The 21,026-nt window shown below is 40.0% G+C and overlaps 1 protein-coding gene across 1 annotated transcript in view; it reads right to left on the bottom strand.

Annotated features, from left to right (window-relative positions):
• Positions 1-21,026, bottom strand: part of CNTNAP2 (contactin associated protein 2) — a 1,109,936-nt gene that overhangs the window by 109,025 nt on the left and 979,885 nt on the right. Inside the window, exon 16 of the mRNA XM_086468640.1 lies at positions 3,620-3,790. Within this exon, the coding sequence (XP_086324766.1) occupies positions 3,620-3,790 (171 nt within the window). The remainder of the gene's footprint in view (positions 1-3,619; positions 3,791-21,026) is intronic.

The following is a 21,026-nucleotide window of genomic DNA, read 5'->3' as shown; positions in this document are numbered from 1 at the left end:
AGGGAGGGGGGGCTTGTATAAATGAAAAAGTGCTGTTCTCAATGGTGTTTTTATACAAAGACTGGATTTTAGGTTAAACCATCCCAAAACTGTATGGGATAGCGCTAAAAGAGAAAACATCCTCTTTTTTTCTCCTCTAAAAGACAATTTTCATTTAAAAAACATCTGTAAATTTTGACAGAGATGTATGGTTTCGGGAAGCACTGCTTTACAGAAAAATTTATACCTTATCCAACTCCCTCCTTTCTAAGCAACCCTAGTCGTTGTCAGATGACCAGCCGACCAGCCAGCTATAAAAATAATGGGGTTCTGTAGATTTACCAATGTATTTAAAAGCTGAGGCTTCAGGTAATTCTACATCTCTGCCAACTGTTCCTCTGACAAGTATGAGCCTGTCAGAGGAGATGCTTGATAAATGGAATACCTAAAGACTTCAGCCACATTCATAGTAGCATTTTATCAAGGTTTTTTCATGACAGTCTTCCTTGTCAGCTGTTTGGAAAAGCTGTTTCTTAAATCAAAGAAACATGTTCTTCCCTTCCTTCCTGTATTCACCGTTTCCTCAGAGATAGCAATCTGGGACTTTGCTGAAGGCACATGAAGTTACTCTTCAATATACTCTAAATTCCACCCCCTTTTCTTACAAATCTACAGTTAGAAACTAATCTGTGCTGTTATTAGACTTTAGAAACTCCAAGAGAGCACACCAGTAAAATAATTTAATGTGTGTTCCTAGAGACAGCTCTTGTACTCGGAATAAAACTCCTTTCCAAAGACTAGAAGATAAGAATTTTTATAGACTGAATGATTTGTTTCCCTAATGCTTTCACCAAGTGTAGCAACTTGGTTTAACTACTGGATATTGGAGAACCTCTCAGTTCCCAGTCTGCAGAGCTAAGCTTATGCATTACTAACCATATATTACAGGTACACACAGGCATTTCACATGTAAGGGAAGAAGAAAATAGAATTTGCACTGTCTGCTGGCAGAACAGTGATTTCAACATCTTCCTTTTGGAACTGTAAAAAGTAAAGCAATCAGGAAAATGTAAAAAAGTAAAAAAATCAGGAAAAAACAGGTTTTGTAGGAAGTTATTCTGCTTCAATGAGAATTGTAACTGTGTGAGAAGGCAATGAACAGACAAAAGCAACACACTCACTGTTTGAAGTGCAGCAGCTTGCAGTAAATATGTGATGATGGACATTATGCAGAAACTTCCATACAAAATAGCTGTTCTACTAGAGAATTCGATGGGTTAGCTAGAAAGCAGCTTGCCAAAGGAAACCTTCTTCAGGGTTTAGGGGTAATTCTGTAATTATCTTACTGACTTAACTTTATGTTTCTATTAAGAAACAAATTCAAATATTAATTTTATGGGATTTCTGTAAAGGGGAAACAGACTTTTAAAGAGCTACAGAGTCTACTGTAAGCCATTCTGAAATTCTGAAACTTTTCATCTGAATGAATTTGAAAAAATATAAGTGCAGACGAGAATGAAACAAACATGAAAAATGTATAAAAGAAAAGTTCACTAAATAAATGTGAAATTCAGGAGACGGAATGAGTTTCTCCTTGTTACTAAGCCCATAGTATTCAACTCTTCTTGAGCTGTGACTGGTAGAACATTTAAGTCACAGAAAGGCTTATTTTCTGGGGCTCTCAAAATTTCAAGCTACTGTGTCCAGGAAAGAAAGGGTATAATGAATGCATTTCTATCAAATGAACTGCTTTGTACTTTTTAGCAAATACAGTCAGGATAGTTTCAATCATGACTATTTTACTAATTTAAACAGCAATGGTATGTGTCTTTTTGAACCAAAATGATTCTATGACCTTACAGCCTGTTTTTTCAGATCATATTTCAATTTCTGCCATTGAGAATTTGTAATTTAAGGTTTAGATTCAGGGACATGAGGCAGAGCTTGAATTTATGCATATGCCAGATCACAGCAAAGTCAGTGGATCTCAAGCATAGGATTAAAATTAAACTCCTGTTTAGTGACATTCTGGGTACACTGCCACATGCTTCCTTGAACCAGTGTGTCTATTCAGTGAGCCACTGCAGCATGATTATTATTTGAACTGTGTTCACTGCCAAGTCACCTTTATTCACTGCTATTGTCACCTCTTAGCTAAGTGAATGGCATGGCTGGTCTGATAACTACAGTGGCTGAGAACACCTTGCATACAGTAGAAGAGCAAGAAGCTCTGGAGATGCCCACCTCAGCCGACTGTAAGTATGCCTTAAATTCAAAATTAAATGAGAAATAGCTGCCACTTTATTATTAAAAGGCTGTGACTTTTTTAATACAAACAAGACTATTCTCTGTGACTCAATGGGAGCTGTTTTGATTTGCACCAGTTGCAGATTACAGAAAACAGGGATTAAGCGACATCAACTAAGTTCCTTGTAGAAAAGGAAAGAAGCTGTCACCCACTTGGAACTTCACACTTTACTCTTACGCAGAGCAAAAATTTTAAAGGGGCCTCCTGGTGTTGTCTAATTTCTACATTCTAGTTTGTGTTTTTAGACTTTGGGAAGCGTCAAAAATGTTGGGTTTTGTTTGTTTGTTTGTTTTTTGTTTTTTTGTTTTTTGTTTTTTTTTTTTTAATTACATGTGCACATATAAATCACATTGAATCTGCATAAAAATAGATATTTGGCATATGCAAACAATTTCTTCTCTTTCAACATTAGTGATTTTTGATGCTGACTTTTCTGCATCAATATTTAGAGCTCGGCCCTTGGCGTCCATGAGCAGCTCCCACAGCATAAGAAAACACAAATGCTGTTCCTGGTGCTGGAGTGCGGGGAGGCAGCTTACTGCACTCGTGTAACCCTGCTGCTGTAGTGTGCTGCTAGAGGCTGTAATAACAGCCACACATAGCACAGCAGGCCTGTCACCGCTCCCGTTTATGGCAGGGTAAACTGTGTTGAGGGAGAACAAAAAGACACGAAACATTTTTTCCCCCTACTTCCACTGCTTCAACTTCACTAAGCAGAATTCAGGTACAGCTGAGGATTTCAGCACCTTCCTTGGAAAGTTTGCCCCTGGGCCATTAAAAATAGTTTAAATAATAAAATTAACTTGTTTTTTGATATCATTATGCCCTCCTTTTCAGATCAGTGATTTTATTAACAGATAATGCTGATAAAGATTTATTTTTATGAGATTTTTTAGGACTTTTAAATATCACATGCAAGTTTTCAGCTCCTTGGCTCCTTACAGTGCTGATAAGATGGTCTCTCTTTTTTCTTCCTTTCTGCTATTTCCAAAACAATTGTGAGACAAAACAGCAAAGCACACATTCCTGAAGACACACATTTTAAAGAAATAAAGCTGGCATGCAATTTTGAAAAATCTTTTCAGGTCAGTGTCATTTTTATTACCAAAGTTACCAGTTCTGTCCTTCTTTGGTTCTCCCCTCAGTGAACAATCCAAAAGCCTCCTCCCACATGAGGCAACTTGAAAATATGTTAAGCTGCTTGATTTGAAAGTTTTTACAGAACTTAGTCAGCTTACACATTTTACTGAATTATACACATTCCTTGAAACCTACTATTTGACACAAACCTGCTTCAGGTGTCAAGAAGAGCGATGGGAAGCACATACTCACATTTCAGCTCCAGTTTGATGAAGTCAGTGTTCCCCAGATTCTCAAGAAACACCCCATCTGAGGCTGATGTTTTGAAATAGAAAGAGATGTCTGCGCTGGTTTCCCCTTGGAAGGTGGAGAAGTGAAGGTAGGATGATGAAGTAACGAAAGAAGCTGCGTTCCAGTAATTCCCTGTGTGGGACAGACAGGAAAGATACAGGTTTCAGTGCTCCCTTGAAGCTGTCTGAGAAGTTGAAGCTTTTAATGTCCATATATGCTACAGTGTTGTCTATGCTGAAAAAAACCCAAACACCTTGTTTCTACTACCTCCTTTTTGTTTTTCTGGATACAGCATGCCAGGTTTCAGGAGGCAGAGCAAGTTAACGGTACATTCATTTTCAAGTTCCTAATTTATCATAGTCAGTCATACACAAATGTGTTGCTACTACATGTTTAGTATAGTAACACTGCATTCACAGGAGATCAGACAGATAGGCAAAACACTAATTTGGTGACTGCCTCACCTCACGCATGTGTTTCACTTTCGTACACTGCCTCACATGTAACCTATCGGTCTTCAAATTTACTCTACACAACCACACCCATTTCTTCTGAAAATATGGCCATGCCTATTAGAAGTCTATTAATATGTATCACAGGAAAAATCAATGAAGCTAAGCAGTACAGACACAATTAACATATGCTCCTAACAGTCCCCTAATACATTTTCACTGAAGAAATATCATAATTAATAATATTCAATAATTATAGCAGTGCTTTAGCTATCATGCCAGTCAACATTCTGTGCAAGGTAGCATTACATTGCAAAGACGAAAAAAATTGTAAGATAGAGGTGATATGTTAAGCCAATGAGAGACTGAAACAGCTAATTCTAGTTTCATCTAGGATGCTTATGTATCCAGATTCAGAAATTCATCAAAATATCACTCATTAACTCACCACAGCTGAGTCCTTAGTTTTGCAGCTAATAAACACAGTAAGAAACTACTTTGCATTCCAGCCAAAACTCTCAGAGATCAGTTTTACATTATCTCATTACTGAACTAGGTGATAATGCTATTATTTCTCTGGTTAGCACTGGATGAATACGAATGAACATGCTGAAGCTCCAGAAGCTCAACACTGCTTATATGTAACACCACTGGCCCACACCCAAGTCCAAAGTGTTATAATTTGTGTAATTTATTAATCCCTATTCAAATTTAAATTGAACATCTGAATTAACAGAAGAAGGCTTTATGTTTAAATACATGAACACTATTGCCTTCCACATTTCTACCCCATCCCCACCATTTAATTCTGCCTCTCTCAAGAACGCACAGTGAGAGGCTTTGGAAAAAGGAGCTCTCCATTTACTTTAATGCATCCCAGGAGGAAAGCTGTAACTGAGATTTTGTGTGCATGTGTGTACATGCACATGTGTGCAGTGAAAAGGGGATGAAGTGGGCATTCGTAACAGAGACATACAGCTTTGTGAATTAACCGGCTAGGCTAGGTCAGCTGATTTTCAACAAGTATTACTATTTACCCTGTTTAGACAAACTGGTAGTTTCCAGACTGAATATTATTAATGATTTCTATAGTAATGTCGATAAGCTTCATATCATAAACAACCTTGGGCAAGAAAAGCCTGATAACTAATTGCAACGTCTTTCTCTGAAAATATACCTAGTGACAAAGCACCACAGATCAAAAAGTCTAGAATTTTATTTTCGTCCATGGTCTGAGGTCTCTTTCCATCTCTCACTTTCCAGAGTGCTCCCTCAATATTAGGGTTGTTTACTGTCTAGATGCATGAGTGCTTTGTCAATAACCTGGTAGTACAGGATCCAGATGGACTTCAGTATAAACTTTCTCACTTGCAGATGAACCTGGACATCTACATTTCCTTCTCCTGGGAGCGATAGATACGCTAGGCACTTGCGGACCCTCAAAACAGCTTTTATTACACTTGCTGAAATATTTTCACATGAAATAAGCAGGACTGACTTAGACAAAAAGTCAGGAGTGTATTAAGGCAACCCTTTTAAGGAGCTAATTTAGCTGCCCTGAATAACCTCGTAGAAATGATTACATGTCTTTATAATTTAAATAACTATTTTAGTCTCCCAGCTTTACATTCTCTGAATATTACCCAAGTCATAAGCCTGAAACACAAAGAACACACAACAAGCAAAAGAGCTGTGTGAGCTATAGGCAACGTACTACAAAATTCAAGTACTAATGAAGACAATGGGGAAAGGCTCCCCAGCCTCCTCCCTATCCTGAGCGAGACCAGGGTGAGTAGGCAGTTGTATTACCCTCCAGCCAAACAGCACGACTGCAACGGGCTCTGCTGTCAGGCTTGCTCCTCTGCCAGGGATGCCAGTTACAGAGCAGTCTTCCTGCCAGCATTGCCCAGCCATCAGCCACGGCATGCGAGTCCCACGTTGGCACCATGCCTACATCTTCTGCAAGCCTCACACAGCTCAAGAACTGGAAGTGAGACACCTATCTTAGCTAATCACTTCCACTCATGCATTGACAACAGCTTTGTTGAAAAAATCTTTTTTTTTTTTTTTATTTTGTCAAGTCCTGGTGCAATGAAACCCTAGTCCCTTAACTGTAGCCTCCACTGCAATACACTATATTATTAACATTACTATCACAATTAAATAAATAAGAGCCGGAGCTGCTAGATGAAACAGCTATTTATTTTGTAAAATTTTATTTATATCTTTTTAATTATCTTGCAAACTTGAAAGCATTAAATGCAATTGAACACAGACTCTTCAATACTGGGGCACTCTAGGTTAAATCCTTAACCATGACAGCACATGACCAAACTGCAGGCTTGCCTTCACAGGGAATCAAGTTTCAGTTGTATGTGACCATTCCTTTGTGCAGCCAGAGGAGAAGATTCCACTTGTTTAGTTTTTAAAGTAAAATGTAGATTTCAGAGTTTTTAAGACGGCGGTTGGTTGTGGGTTTATCCAAGAGGGTCCGGCCATATGGCTAGGATTTCAAACTATCACCACAGTACACTTACAGTAAGACTACCACCACTGACTGCAACTACAGGGCCAGATAGGTGGATGGGTTCAAATTGAAATGCATGTCACCGTTTTGTTGAAACAAAATCAATCAATTTTTATTTAGTGCTACATCTAGTCTACTGAAGAGGTCCATCACTAAGGATTTTACATTGCATTCGAAAAGCTGTGACTTGACTTTGCAGAAAGCCTTGGCTGCAGATGCTACTGGTGAGAGGATAAATACAAACAGTGCAGACTGAACGGGAAAACCTGCAGCTTGAGAGAGATATTTTCAAAGACTATTCATAACCAATTCCTAGAAAGATAAAACCATGTTCTCACACATCAATGTACATTCATCTTTCGGGGAAAAAGACATTTTATTAAGACTACAATGGAAATGTTTTGCTAAACATACATAATGATTTTTATCATAAAAATGGTATCTCTTGAAGAAAGGGGCTGCCTAAGGAAATCTTGAATAAAAATCCACTTTACACACATTATTACTGTTGCTTGCTAGGAACCTTTTGTCAGGTACTATGCCTCAAAATTTCTTTGGCACAGTGTCACACTCCTTACCTCAAATGGTTTGAACATATTGATCCTACAGGCATTTTTCTCCCACTTTAGGCTGAGCAAGCAGTAGACGGAGGAAACGGGACTGGGACTTAAACCACAAGGTAGATGGTAAGGTAGCAGGGATATCAAACTAATAGGAGGTGGGAAAGGGAGTTTATTTAGAAAAAAACCCTTTAAATGCTAAATTTGTAATCCATCCTGTTGAAAATTATTAGGTCGCAATTATTGCCCAGGAATAATGGGACCTTACAAAATGGTATGCTTACAGGACATGATGGAGAAAGTGTTGCAAGAAATGTTCTGCTTTGTAAGAAAGTCACTCAAGCTAGTAGGGACAGTATTTTTCATGGACACAGTAGGCTTGGAAACATTAAGATGGGGAAGGCAGAAGGGCTGCTACTCTGAAGATGGGAAGAAAGAGGAGCTCGGAGACACACCATCTCCTTCTTTGCCCTTTCTCCCTCCAGATAGCTAAAACACCGTAAAAGTAAGGAGGACTTTTATTGTATAGTCTGAAATATAACACTATAATTTTATTTTCTTCTTTGTAACCTTATCTATAATTCTGTAATCAAGACAACAGCTCTGTTGTTTTAAGCTTGCTTAGTGTTTAAATTTGATTTAAACCAATTAAACAGGTACAGAGCATGCTGCTGTCATGGAAGCACAAACAGAAAGGAATCAAGACACCGGACAAGCCTTTTCAGTTGTTTGCAACCAAAGACAAATGTGGAGATCCCCAAACTATGCCTGTGTTTTTCAAACAGTTGCGTGTTCCTTTGAGATGGCATTAAGCCTTAGGACACAGGGCATGCAGAGGCAGGCAAGGGAAGAGCTGACCACAGCCCCAGAGGAAATTCCATCATGGATGTTTGCCTGGATCCAAGCAGGGGTCAGAGCAACAGCTGTGCCAGAGGTGCTTCAATGGACCATGTAACACTTCGTGATTCTGTTTTCAGTTTGTGTCAAGGTTGCTCACAGCTCTGGTTATCTGCTGTGGAAATTTCAACTCATTAAGCTCCTGCAAAACAGCCTTACCTCTGTCTCATTAGTTTTGGTAACCAAGAGTTACTGTGTTCTTTGTAATTTGTATGGTACAAAGTGTCTCTTCTGCTCCATAAAGACTCAGTCTCAGACAGAACGCTGCACTATAATTACAAAGGTATGAGTTTTACAAGAAGCATGATAGTCTGTAGCCAGAAGAAATGACCCAGACTACAAAGATTAATGAGAAGGGACAACTTAAATCTCAGATAAAAAGCCGAATAAAGACATGAAGATTTTTCCCATGAAGTCCCACCTCAGGGAGGAGGAAGGAGATGGTTGCCATAACACTAACAAGGACAAATTCACCTCGTTCTGAGTTATGCAACATGGCCTGACATCTTTTAATGTGTGGCAGCTCTGTAATTTGGTAACACAGAGTCACTGGGCTTATGGCAATCAGGCTTTCAGCTTCTCCCTTGCAATATTTTTGTCCAGAACTCCCTTGCTAGCTCCCATCAATATCTTCTTTCTTAGCATGATTGAAATTCACGCTTTAACACCATCAATTTCACTTTTACATTTAAACCCCATTGAAATGGATAATGGCAACGGCAGAACTGTAAAAGATGTCAGTGCTTTTAGCCCTGCTAGGCAATAGCACTAGAGAACGAATGCTGCAATGTCAGGCAGCTCTCACGTATTACAATAGACCAAAAACCTCCAGGGCCCTCATCTGCAGCAAAACAGATTTTCTATCAAAACCATTATGTGAATAAAACGTAAGAACAGTCTCCTATTTCAGAGAAGATGGATGTGTGAATGGAAAACTGTTCTGTGCCATGAAGTAATGGACTGAGATTATCCATACAATTATGCTCAACAAATCAAGTTGGTTTTTTTTTTTTTTTTTTCTTTCTTCTTTTCCCATTCTGGGAAAGAGGAATCTATGCATGCACACTCAAAGCAGTTTGGGTATCAGTACAGCAACAATCACAGCTTCGATTCAAGTCTTCAGATCTGCATCATGAGTGGAATTGGCCCAAACAAAATTTGAATGCACTGTTGGACTTTACCCGACTTCACTGTCAATGAAACAAGGGGGGAGAAGGAAGAAAGGCATTCCAATCAAAAAGAATGTCACAAGTTGTTCAGGAAACAAAAGAGAAGTCAAAGAAAATTGGCAGTGTTTCTTGCAGTGAGTTGTGCCTTATTTTGAATGGTGTAACTGCAACCTGGAAGCAAGGCAGGCCCTCTTCTGTCAACGGTGCTAATCTGAGTGGGGCTGAGAGCACAGCTTCAGTCTGAGCAGGAGGTGCGTGTGTGCTGAGGGGAGAGGAGAGCAAGGATGACAAGTCGTCTGCATCCTGAGTCCCTCACTGGGAGGACTATAATGCTGATTGCTTCTTCCTCACTGAAGGATCTGCTTGGTGTCATTTTGGGTCACACTAACACACATTTACACCTTTGTTCTTCACTGGTCCGCAACTCTGTGCCACATTTACTATATGTTTTACTACACCACATTTACTACACTTAATGTATATATAGTTAACTATATACGGTAAGTTTTGCGTATATCCTTTAATTTCTCTGGTACGCCTGAAATCAGTTTCCCTCAGCTCCGGTCCTAAATTATTTGATCATTGGTGAACTGTTCACAGCCCTGGGGTCCTCTGTACCTGCCAGTGCCCCGTCTTGGATCATCCCATGCTGGTACTCCTTTGCCCTGAATCCCATGTTCCCACTTTTCAAGGGGAAACCACTGCTATCATATGAGGTGTGTTTTCCTCTGCATTGCACCTTTATGTTAGTCATCAATATCTCATTCTGCACAAAGTAACTACTTTTTAGAGTATCTATATAACAATGTGGTTCTACCATAAGAAAGTAAGCAAAAGTAAAACAAACTAGGCATAGCCCTGCTGTCATTAGAAAAGAATGGTGTTTCGGCTAAACCCAGTAAGCTTGAGGCAGGGGCCAAAAGAGTGCAAGCCTGGCAAACCTGTGGTCTTGCATCCTTAGTACAACAGCCACAGACTGTGACTAGAGATGGCAATATTGTATTTCTTAGGCTATGGCTTTACAATTTATCAACATCACAGCAGAAAACCATTTGAAAAGAAGCATGTAAATTACTACTTGATTTAAAATTAAGATGGTAGTGTCCTGATATACTTAATCCAAACATGAATCAAGAAAAATAAAAAGAAACGGAACTGCTACACAAGATGTTGGCTTACTAGCAGAAAAGTCCTTTGACAACACACAGGAGAAATAATCCTCAAGTCAACAGATGAAGACTGTATTAACTTTGTATTAGCTTTGAGCCATTCCCATGTCCCAGGGAGAAGAGCTCAGCACTTCCCTCTCCATGTCCCCTCCTCAGGAGGATGCAGAGAGCAGGGAGGTCGCCCCTCAACCTCCTTCTCTCCAAACTAGACAAACCCAGAGTCCTCACCCGCTCCTCACAGGACATGCCTGCCAGCCCTCCCCCAGCTTTGGTGCCCTCCTTAGGACACATTCAAGGACCTTCACATCCCTTTTAAATGTTGGGGCCCCAAAACACACACGACACTCAAGGTGAGGCCACACCAGCACTGAATACAGCAGGATAATCACCTCTTTGGACCGCCTGGCTGTGCTGTGTTTGATGCACCCCAGGATGGGCTTTGCCCTCTGGGCTGCCAGGGCACACGCTGCTGGCTCCTGTTGAGCCTCCTGTCAACCAGTACCCCCAGACCCCTTTCTGCAGGGCTGCTCTCCAGCCACTCCTCTCCCAGTTTATACTGTTGCCTGACATTACTCTGTCTCAGGTGCAGAATCTGGCATTTGGACTTGTTAAATTTCATCATATTAAGCATTGCCCAGTGCTCCAATCTAACCAGATCCCTCTGCAAGGTCTCTTGTCCCTTGAGAGAGTCAATAGCACCTCCTAGATTAGTATAATCAGCAAACTTGCTAAGGGTGCATTCAATTCCTGCCTCCAGATCATTGATAAAAAGATTGAACAGAACTGGCCCTCAAATTGAGCCCTGAGGAACAGCGTTGGTGACCTGTCACCAACCGGATGTAGTCCCATTCACTACAACCCTTGAACTCTGCCCTCCAGCCAGTTCTTCACCCAGTGCACTGTGAACCTGCTCATCCCACAGCTTGGACAACTTGTCCAGAAGGATGCTGGACAAGTGTCAAAAGTCTTACTAAAATCCGGTAAAAATACATCCACCACCTTCCCTTCACTTACCAAGCAGGTGACCTTATTATAGAAGGATATAAAATTATTTAAACAGGGCTTTCCCTTTGTGAAGCCATGCTGACTGTGCCTGATAATTGCATTGTTCTTTAAATGCCTTTCAATAGTACCCAGTATAATGTTCTCCATAATTTTTCCAGGAACTGAAGGTAGACTAACAGGTTTGTAGTTTCCTGGGTGTTCCCTCACACTGTTTGCATATATTGGAGTAACACCGTCTGGCTTCCACTCAGCAGGGACCTCCCCAGACTCCCAAGACCTTTGGCAGATGACTGGGAGGGGTTCTGCCATAATATCCACTAGCTCCTTCAGTGCACTGGTATGAATCCCATCAGGACCCACGGATTTGTGAGCATTCAGCTGATCTCTTACAATTTCAGTGTCCGCAAATGGAAAGCCATTGTTCATGCAGTCGTGGTCCTCTAACTCAAGAGTCTATCAGCATTATATATAATAAAGGCTGAGGCAAAAAACCCTCATTGAATGTGTCCACTTTTTCTTCATCCCTATTTATCAGGGGACCATCTTCAACAAGTTTTGGTCCAATGTTTTCTTTAGACCTCCTCTTCCTATTAACGTATTTAAAAAAGCCCTTCTTGTTTGATACAACGCTGGCCAGTTTCAACTCTAATTGAGCTTTGGCCTTCTATGTCTTCTACCTGCATAAATAAACCACGGCTCTGTAATCTTCCTGTGAAGTCTGACCTCACTTCCAGAGATCAATTTCCTTTTCCTCTTGAGCTCCAAGAGGAGTTACCTGTTGAGCCAAGCTGGTGTTCTGCCCGACTTGCTTGACTTACAACACAGTGGAATTGCCCGTGCTGCTAGAAGGTGGTTCTTAAAGACTGACCAGCACTTGTGGACTCTGAAGCCCTCAAAAGAACACTCCCAGGATACTCTGCTAAGTAGCTCCCTGAAGAGCTTAAAGTTTGCTCTTCTGAAGTCCAGGGTAGCATCTCTGCTGTCTTTTTTTTCTCATTACACTGAAAATTTTGAACTCAACCATTTCATGAGCACTGTGGCCAAGACAGCCACTTACCATCACATTCCCTGTGAGTCTTTCTCCATTCACAAATAGCAAGTCTAGGAAGGCATCTTTCCTAGCTGGCTCACTAAGTACCTGTGACAAGAAATTACCTCCTACGAACCTCAAGAATTTCCAAGACCTGCTCGTCACGTCATGTTTTGGCTGATGTAACTAAACCTGGTTTCTTCTAAAGAATGGGAGTGTTAAAAACCCTGAGAGATGGAGGGAATCTGGCAGAACTGGGCTGAGAGTCTGCCTTTGTTAGGATTTGCAGGAGGCTTGCAGGGGTCTAGAGTTTCAAAGCTAGGAAGAGATCAATATGTTCAGATGCAGGTAAACAAGAAAACACATTTGAATTGAAGAACTGTGCTTATGGTCTTTAACCTCTTCGATTTCTATACTACAATTCAAACTCAAAGTAATTCCTTGAGGCTTCTCTTCTGGAAGCTCATTGCTTATGAAAGTGAGATCCTGAAAAAGATTAATTGTCTCTGCGTATTTGGGTGGTGATCTTCTACTGATGCCCTTGCCTCCTCCAGCTGTGGGAAGGCTGTTTGATCTCCACTCATAGCCCTTTGTTACCTCTTCTTTTACTGCGAATGGCAAAAGTCCTGCATGACTGCCACTGCTGTGACAATGGTTGATCTCATTACAGAATTTGTCACCTTTTCACACAGGGCCAAGGTCTAAAGACCCAAACTGCTTTATGCAGAACAAGATACCAAGAAGAAGGAAACTGCCTTTCAGGAATTATACTAGCCTGACATTTCCCATTTAGAAATTAAAGAGTCTTTGCTCTGTTATCTAGAGTCAACTTGAGTACTATGGTCAGTAATGAAGGCCATAAACCAGCTTACATTAAGATCGCAGTAAGATAAATAGCAGTTTATCCCTCGCTGTTATAAATTATGTGTTTTCATGAAGATTCTCAAGTGATGTAAGACTTACAAGACATAGATCAATGGACACAAACACAGATGCTAGAGTTTGCTTTACTTTGCCAGTCACTGTATTTTCTGAGTCAGGGAAAAGTGCAATCACATTTATCAGTGAAATGTTGGAGTCAATGAAACAGACTCAGTGATGCAGAAAAGTTTCCAGCACCTGCTGTGTTACCTGCAATCACCTTTGGAAGATCATTTTTCAAAAGTCTTGTCTCCTGGTCACAATGCCTAATCACAATGCAGACCTTGTCACTGCTGGTATCATTACTTTCATCCATCTAAAGAATGAAAGGTCCTGATCTGGCATGGTTTACAACCTGGAGCTGTGTAATGTGCTGATGGAGCTTTAATGATGCATGTAAACTGGTGTCCTTTCAAGGGAAGTTTTTTAAACAATAACTGACCTGCAAACATTAGCTTGATCACCGCTGTGCCACAATCAACACATTGTGTAGGAACCCTGCCATGATGCCAGAATGGTAAACATTAAATACAGGAACCTGCTGTTGTCTACAAAGTATGCTACTATGAGGATCTGATTTGCTACTGCCTTGTATTGCCTATACTCGGGTGTTTATAGCTGCGAAAAGCAATTGTCAGAGCTTACTATTTCCATCTTCTAATACTGCAAAACCACTCTACGCTCAGCACATGACTGTGCAAGATGTAAGGCAAAGACACACCTACAATAATATAAGAAAGAAATGATCTTTCTTAACAGCTCAGTTCGTCTGTGGTACTAAATTTATTCCCTGTGTTGTGGAGGTGAACTGCAGGAAAGGGTAGTTCTCACACCCCTCCTTTTTCCTCTCCAGATCCTTGGCTAGGTATGTGGACAATGAGATGCAGCTCTAGAGTTCAGTAGAGGCATAGAGACATCGCTCTGGCCCAACACCATGTGGACAACTTATCCAATAACCTTTTCTACTTCTGCCATTCCTATTTGCTATTCCTGGCACGACTTTTTATAAGAAGGATATGCTGGGTAATCTCTGTGCAGCTCTCCCTCTCTACATGTTCTCATTTCTGGAGGAAAGTTTCTCTGCGTAGAGTGACACTTCTGTTGCTACATGTGGCTTCAAAGTCACCTGTGTTTGTCTATGGATCTGGCCTCAGCATCCTGGTTCTTTTTGACCATTTTATTTGTGTTCTCCTTGAGCAGCTCCACTTTTACAATGGAAAATGGTCTTCAGAATTAAAATGTAAGATGTAATTTAGTCTTGATGTAGCACATTAACTATTCTTCATGTCATTGATTCCAGAATTACCTGTTATTCACAGATATCATCAAATTATTTGCTTGATCTTCTATTACTGGATGGATTTCAGAGCCTTCTGAACTAAAACTGAGAATATTTAACTCACAAGATATGACTAGGTCCTTTGATGAATCACAGCCCTCTGAGTTTTGATGAAACTGATGGCTAAACCCATTTGTTTGAAGTATTAATTTAATTCAGCAGGTGAACTAATACAAAGTTATGCTGTTCTACTGCTTATCCATAGAAATATACTTTCAATGACTCCTTTGTTCATGTTCCAATCCCAGTTCCACAGAAATTAAGAAATACTTAAGATATACATCAAACCTACAGTTAAGGAGTAAAACTATAATCTTCATTCTTATGGTGCCACCCCAGTGTTATGTTCCTGTAACATTATTCAAGGTTCAACTTCCCATAATATATTTTCTAGGTATGTGTTTTTTACTGATAGTTGTTAATTATACTATCTAGGCCATCAATGAAGAGCATTTGTGGAAAATTTGAATTCTAGAGATGGACATCCTGTGCTGAATTCAAATCACCAAGGGCTTAACACTTCTGTGGCCTCCCAGTCCTAGACTGCTCTAGGAATTGAGAAGAGCCAGTGGAGTCTATGTTACGGTTCCATTCCACCTCATAAACTGAAGCTTTGGCTAGACATCTGCTGTAGTATGTTCTCTGGCCCTGGGCATACTCCTTGATATGCCTATGCTGATGTAGCCTTTTCCCCTTCAGTCACTAATACCAGACTCCGCAAAAGGGTCTTTGAAAAGTAATTTTGTGATTAATTTCTGTATTGTCTTTGGCAAAGAAACTTTTCACTTGGCTGCATTTGAGCCTTTCATCCATCCGCTGCCTGTTCCATGCCTTTAAAATAACTCATTGAGACTAGCACTGTGCCCAAATATCTCACTGTGATCTCATCAGATCTTACACTATCTCAGCAGTGTTCTGAGTACTTACAAACTTTCAGTTTAAAAAGGAAAGACCCCTTCCAACCTCAACTATTCTGTGAAAGTATGAACAATTACCACAAAAACCATAAATCTCATTCTGGCATGAATAAAAATGGCAATGAAATAAAACTCATTCAAAAATTGAAATCAAGTATTTTGGAGGTGGAAGTGTTTGTGAAAGCAAAACACTCCTCTACATCTACAGCAGATCTGACTGTGACCTCTTTCACATCATTCTGGCATAGCTCTACTGTCCATGGCATTACACTCAATTTATACAAATCTGAGAGCAGTTACTCAACACTTACTTCCCAAATCTTTTCCATCTCAGTCAAAATAATATGCAATTAAAGAGAAAACACAGTGTGAAAAAGATGTCTCAAAAAGAAACAAAGACCTTTCTTTCTCTGCCTTCCATTTCTTTCCTTCCTTCCCTCCTTCCTTCCTTCCTATTTGTCTCTCTTTCATTACCTATTTCTTCGCCACCCTCCCTCTTCTCCATCGCACTTTTCCCTCCCTCCCTCCTTCCCTCCTTTCCTTCCTCACTTTCTTATTCATTTCCCCTTTCTTTATCTCTCTTGTTCTCACTTCCCCTCCCTCCCCCCCTCCCCCCCTTCCCTTCCTTCCACTCTCCTGTCCCGGTACCTGCCCTCCTTCCTTTCCTAGGTTTTCCCATGCTAAATGTCTATTTACTAAATAGTTATCCAGAAATTTGTACTTGGAATGTTTCAGCTAGTATATAACAACAAAAGATTGCAGAGAAAAACTTCCTTAAGACATTTTATAAAGCATGGCACAAAGTGGGAAAAGCATGGACATCTAAAACTAGATTTCCAGAACACAGAATGAAGATTTTTATCTGAAGTGGAAGGATGACTTGGGGTAAAGGTACTGTGCCATTACTCAGTCATTCCAAATTCAATTTCTTGGCTCTGACATTCTTATCATACATGACCCTGACCAAGTGGTTCATGGCTTATGGCTCCAGAGTCCAAAATCTCTGAGGTGAAGAAAATACCTCTTCTTTCTTTTCCTTTATAAGGTCTTTTTGAATCTTGTAGGGCTGTCAACATACACAGCCAACTGTGGTTACAAGCTTAGGCTACAAGAGACAGATTTTTTTCTCAAAGCAGAGTATGAACTTGGCTGGAATTTGAACACACTACTGTGATACAAGTGTGAACAATAATTTTCAATAAATTTACTTCTTGCCTTTCACATTATCCAAATGCATTGCTGTTGTGTGAAGTCATTAAGTGATCATCAAAACACATCAAAAATAGAGAACACAATTCTTAACATTGTTCTGACAGCTCAAATAGCAACATACCAATGTGGCAACATCATTTATGGATAAAAACATGTACATGCGTAAATAAAAGATCTATCAACACTTAAAAACCAAAGATGACAAATATTTCACTATGTGTTAAGAAGTAAATGTTTCTTCACAGTGTTTTGTAATCCTGCATGAGTGTAATTATCTTGTGATGACCAAGACACCCATCACATCACATTGTTATGACATTTCTTTCCAATATAAATATAAATAAATTTAATAAATTACTTTGATCATTGAAGATTGCTAGTGAATTTTACTCAAGTTCTGCTTGAGCCTTGAAGGACACTATCAGTTGTGATGTCATGCAACCCAAAGCAGAAGGCTCCTAAGGACTCCATTTATTAGAGAAATTAACAAGTATCTGCCATGGCAGACCTAAACTTTCTGAAAAGGAACATCACAGTCATGCTTACTACCAGGGCTACTAGATCAGGCATTTGGTGTTGATAAAGAGTTCAGGCTATACTAAAGAACAGGAGCCTTGGTCTGTATTTGGTCTAAATAAGAAACTACTCACAAGCTGTGAAGAAGACGGGCTGCTTGACACCAGAGATATACTTTGCTTTGATCTATGAGGTCTTTCTGCTTCCGCCAGCGGGAACAGCTGTACTCTGACACTGGATTTTACAATTTTCTTCATCGGGAAAAGATAGTCTTTGTTAATGGCAATCTTAAGTCGCATGAGGGCACAAATGGATTAAAATCTGCTTATGCTGGATCAATCGAGACTTCAAACACATTGTTACAAGGCAGTCTTTGAGGAAAAACCCAGCTGCACAGAAACTGATGTGAATCAGGATCTGGTTTAGGGAAACCACCCAGTTTCACAGGAATTTGTTGTTGCATGACATCCTCTGTTCTTGAAGGAAAGCCCCTGAAGGACAGAAACAAATGCAGCATTTCTCTAAGGAAACATTGACATGAGTCAAGAAATGTCTTGGAACAAACCCAGAGCTAATCCTAGAGATGGAAGCACTCAAGCTGTGTGAGTGCACCAAGGGCACCAGGGCATGTACACCTATCCAGGCACTGAGATGGAGTGCTAGTGAGTTGAGAGCAGAAGCTGGCCAGCACAGCCTTCCCACACACAGCACTAAGACACGCTCTCTGCGGTGCACTGATTTCTTGTCACTCAGGTGTAGCAGCTTGGCTGGAGTTTGTTAGTGTATACAGTGCCGCACTCTGCCTTGTAAACTTAATGTATGCCTATACTAGTTACCTCGACTGCAGTTTGACCGTCTAAGTGGGGCTGGTCTGGCCCAGATTCAGCCTTCATATTAGTCACTATAATGAAAACTAATCTTGGTGCTCCTTTCTCAGACTATAAATAGGCAGCCTGTAACCAGCACTGCATGTTTCCTGTGTAGTCATCGCTAACAGACAGAACAGCTGGTAAACCAGACTCCTGATGGTGAATCTCAGCGATATCAAGTCTGAGCATGTGATGGTGAGTCACCTTCTCAGCCATCTTACACTGCTTGCTTAGGAACACACTGAACAGAGCATTTGGCTTCAACCATCACCAGCTTTGATTTGGGGATACTTCACCTCGTCTGCTGTTGTACCTTGTTCATAGCCGTTGGTTTCTGAGTTCTCAATGTATTCTTTGGAGCTCAAAATACAAATAAATATATGCTAAAATATAAAATTTGATGATGAGGAAACAAATGTAACTGTTTTTGCAATGAAGGAAAAACTGGCACCTGTGTTGTATTATATTATCTCAGAGTAAGTGAACAGTTTTAATATCTATCATTATGTACGCATGTCAGTATTTGTCAGCAATCCAGAGTCTTCTCGTTTTTCTCTAGATATAATACTTACTCTCAAATCTTCAGTGACAGCACTCTCAAAGGCAAATAATGTAGTACTACGTAAAGATAGCCATTTTAACCCCACATCCCCTTCTCTTCTTCTCCCTGCCTCTTCCCTTCTCCTTCCCTGAAAAAATGACCCCAAAGAAATAAACAAACCAGGAAGAATAAAGAGTATCAACTAATGATAGATTCAAATTTGATTTTTCTGGGAACGTGAGGGAAAGGGTTAGCCAGCAAAGAGTTAGCAAAAAAATAATCTCAGAGATCAGTCCCTGCTACACTCACCTTGTCATTTCGGATTTCATTACTGAGTTTCTAGCAGAACAATTGAACCGGCAAAATGTCCTTTCTCTCCCATTTGCTGAGCACAGTAAGCCAGCTGCTGTGAGTGCTGAGGCAACGGGGGCTGGGGAACAGTGTGGCAGCAAACAGGATTACTCCAGCTGCATCTAAAAATGCATGAATTCTGCAGAGGGAGCAACAGGTTCTGCTTCAGAATAGGGACAACTGGAGAGACTGAAAGCTTATTTTGCAGATTAAACCTGTCCTGCCAGTTTTGTGGTGTTTTTTTCTTTTTCTCCATATGATGAGTAATTACGCAATTTCTTTGGCTTTCACTTATATGATAGTATTGGTTATACTTTTACTGAGCAAAATCTGTCGTCTTTTACAAGTGTGTATTTGCACTGTTTCCTTTAAGAGATAGCACGATGCAGAGGCAAGTTCTTCAGTTTCAATGGCAGCTGATAGTTTGCCCCATCAGAGGGCAGAGGAACTCAGAAGCATCATACCAAGGTTTAGTTCTATATAAGTTTTCACTGACTATGCAACAGTATTAGCAGCCTCTCCCTTCAGCGCAAGAAAAACTGCAGGTTACCAAATCAGTAGTTTGTTCCTTTTCTTTTTCTTTTCTTTTCTATAAATTCTTCAAATAACTGAAAAAGCAAACATCCCCTAAGTCAACAGATAAATGTATGGTTAAAAGATGATTATTTGCTAAGTCATTTGTTTTTTGTCCTGCCAAAAGCAAGATGGTAAGCCAAAGTCTAGCCTTTGTCTTTGTAAGCTTCTAGCTTAGCATTTTCCTCTTTTGTTACCACTTTTTTTAGAGTTGAAAATGAATAACAGTGGGAATTTTTTGTGTCATCATCCATCCCCAGATCCTGCCCCCCCACCCCTCCACAGATCTATAAATTTTGGATTGAAAAAGAATGAAATGTGTTTTTTAATCAGCTGATTATTTATTTGCAGACTACTGCAATCTGGTAACCAAACTCATCTTAGTCCTATGTCATCACCTAAACAGAATGCTTTTCAAAAATAAACAATAATAGGAGAATTGAGTGCCAAACTTTACTTTATAAGAAGATGGATTTCTTTCTTGAATGAGATGAACCAGTTTTTCGTTGCATAAATAAGATTAATCTCAAAAATGTACAGGACATGTTCTACTACTAATTATAGATACAAATCAGGAAACAGTATATTGACCTTAACAGCTTTTAGTCCTTCTACAACTTGAATATGCCACTCTTATACAATCTCTTCAGTTTATCCAACCTATTTAATGTTATAAGGAATTTTATCTGACACTACCACAATTGAAGAGAGAGATGGTTGGAATTAAAAGCCTGGGGAAAAAAAATATGCATGCACACAAAGCTTTTTAAAGCCCTGTGCAGATTGCCTGCTTAAGCTTTACAACAACATAGCAAGCATGGCTTTTCCTCCTGGACACAAAGGCTAATGCCCAGTTTTCTGTTTGCCTTAACTCATGTGAGTATTCCTCCTGAGCAGCTTTAGCTGAGCAGCTTTAGCAGACCAGCCTCTCAAAGTAGAAGATTAAACCTTTTCTCTTGTTCCCATGAGTTTTAATCTTGAGGGAAAAAGAAATCAAAATGATTGAAAAGGCAACATGAAGATTCACATCTAGCCATGGACAGTAATAACCAAGTATAGAAAGTTTTAGATATTGACATGATCTGACAATACTTCTGTTCAAAGATGGCTTAATCACAGGTTTCTGCACATAAAGGATCCAGACTTCAAATAATTGTGCTGGGCTTGTTGCCAGCAAACATCATAACTGAGTGCTGCTATCAGCCCTTCAGAAAGGAAAAGCAGATAAAAGGCAAAAAGGAAAAGTTCTTGTCCTTCTAGTAAGCTTGGCATGTGAACATGGTTGTCAGAGAGATACTCACTCCAAATCCTAAATTTTAT

The sequence above is a fragment of the Leptosomus discolor genome, chromosome 7 (genome assembly GCF_034619465.1).
Source record: "Leptosomus discolor isolate bLepDis1 chromosome 7, bLepDis1.hap2, whole genome shotgun sequence".
Lineage (NCBI taxonomy): Eukaryota > Metazoa > Chordata > Aves > Leptosomiformes > Leptosomidae > Leptosomus > Leptosomus discolor.
The sequence above is the reverse complement of the archived record's forward strand: the minus strand, read 5'-3'. Positions and strand labels throughout refer to the sequence as shown.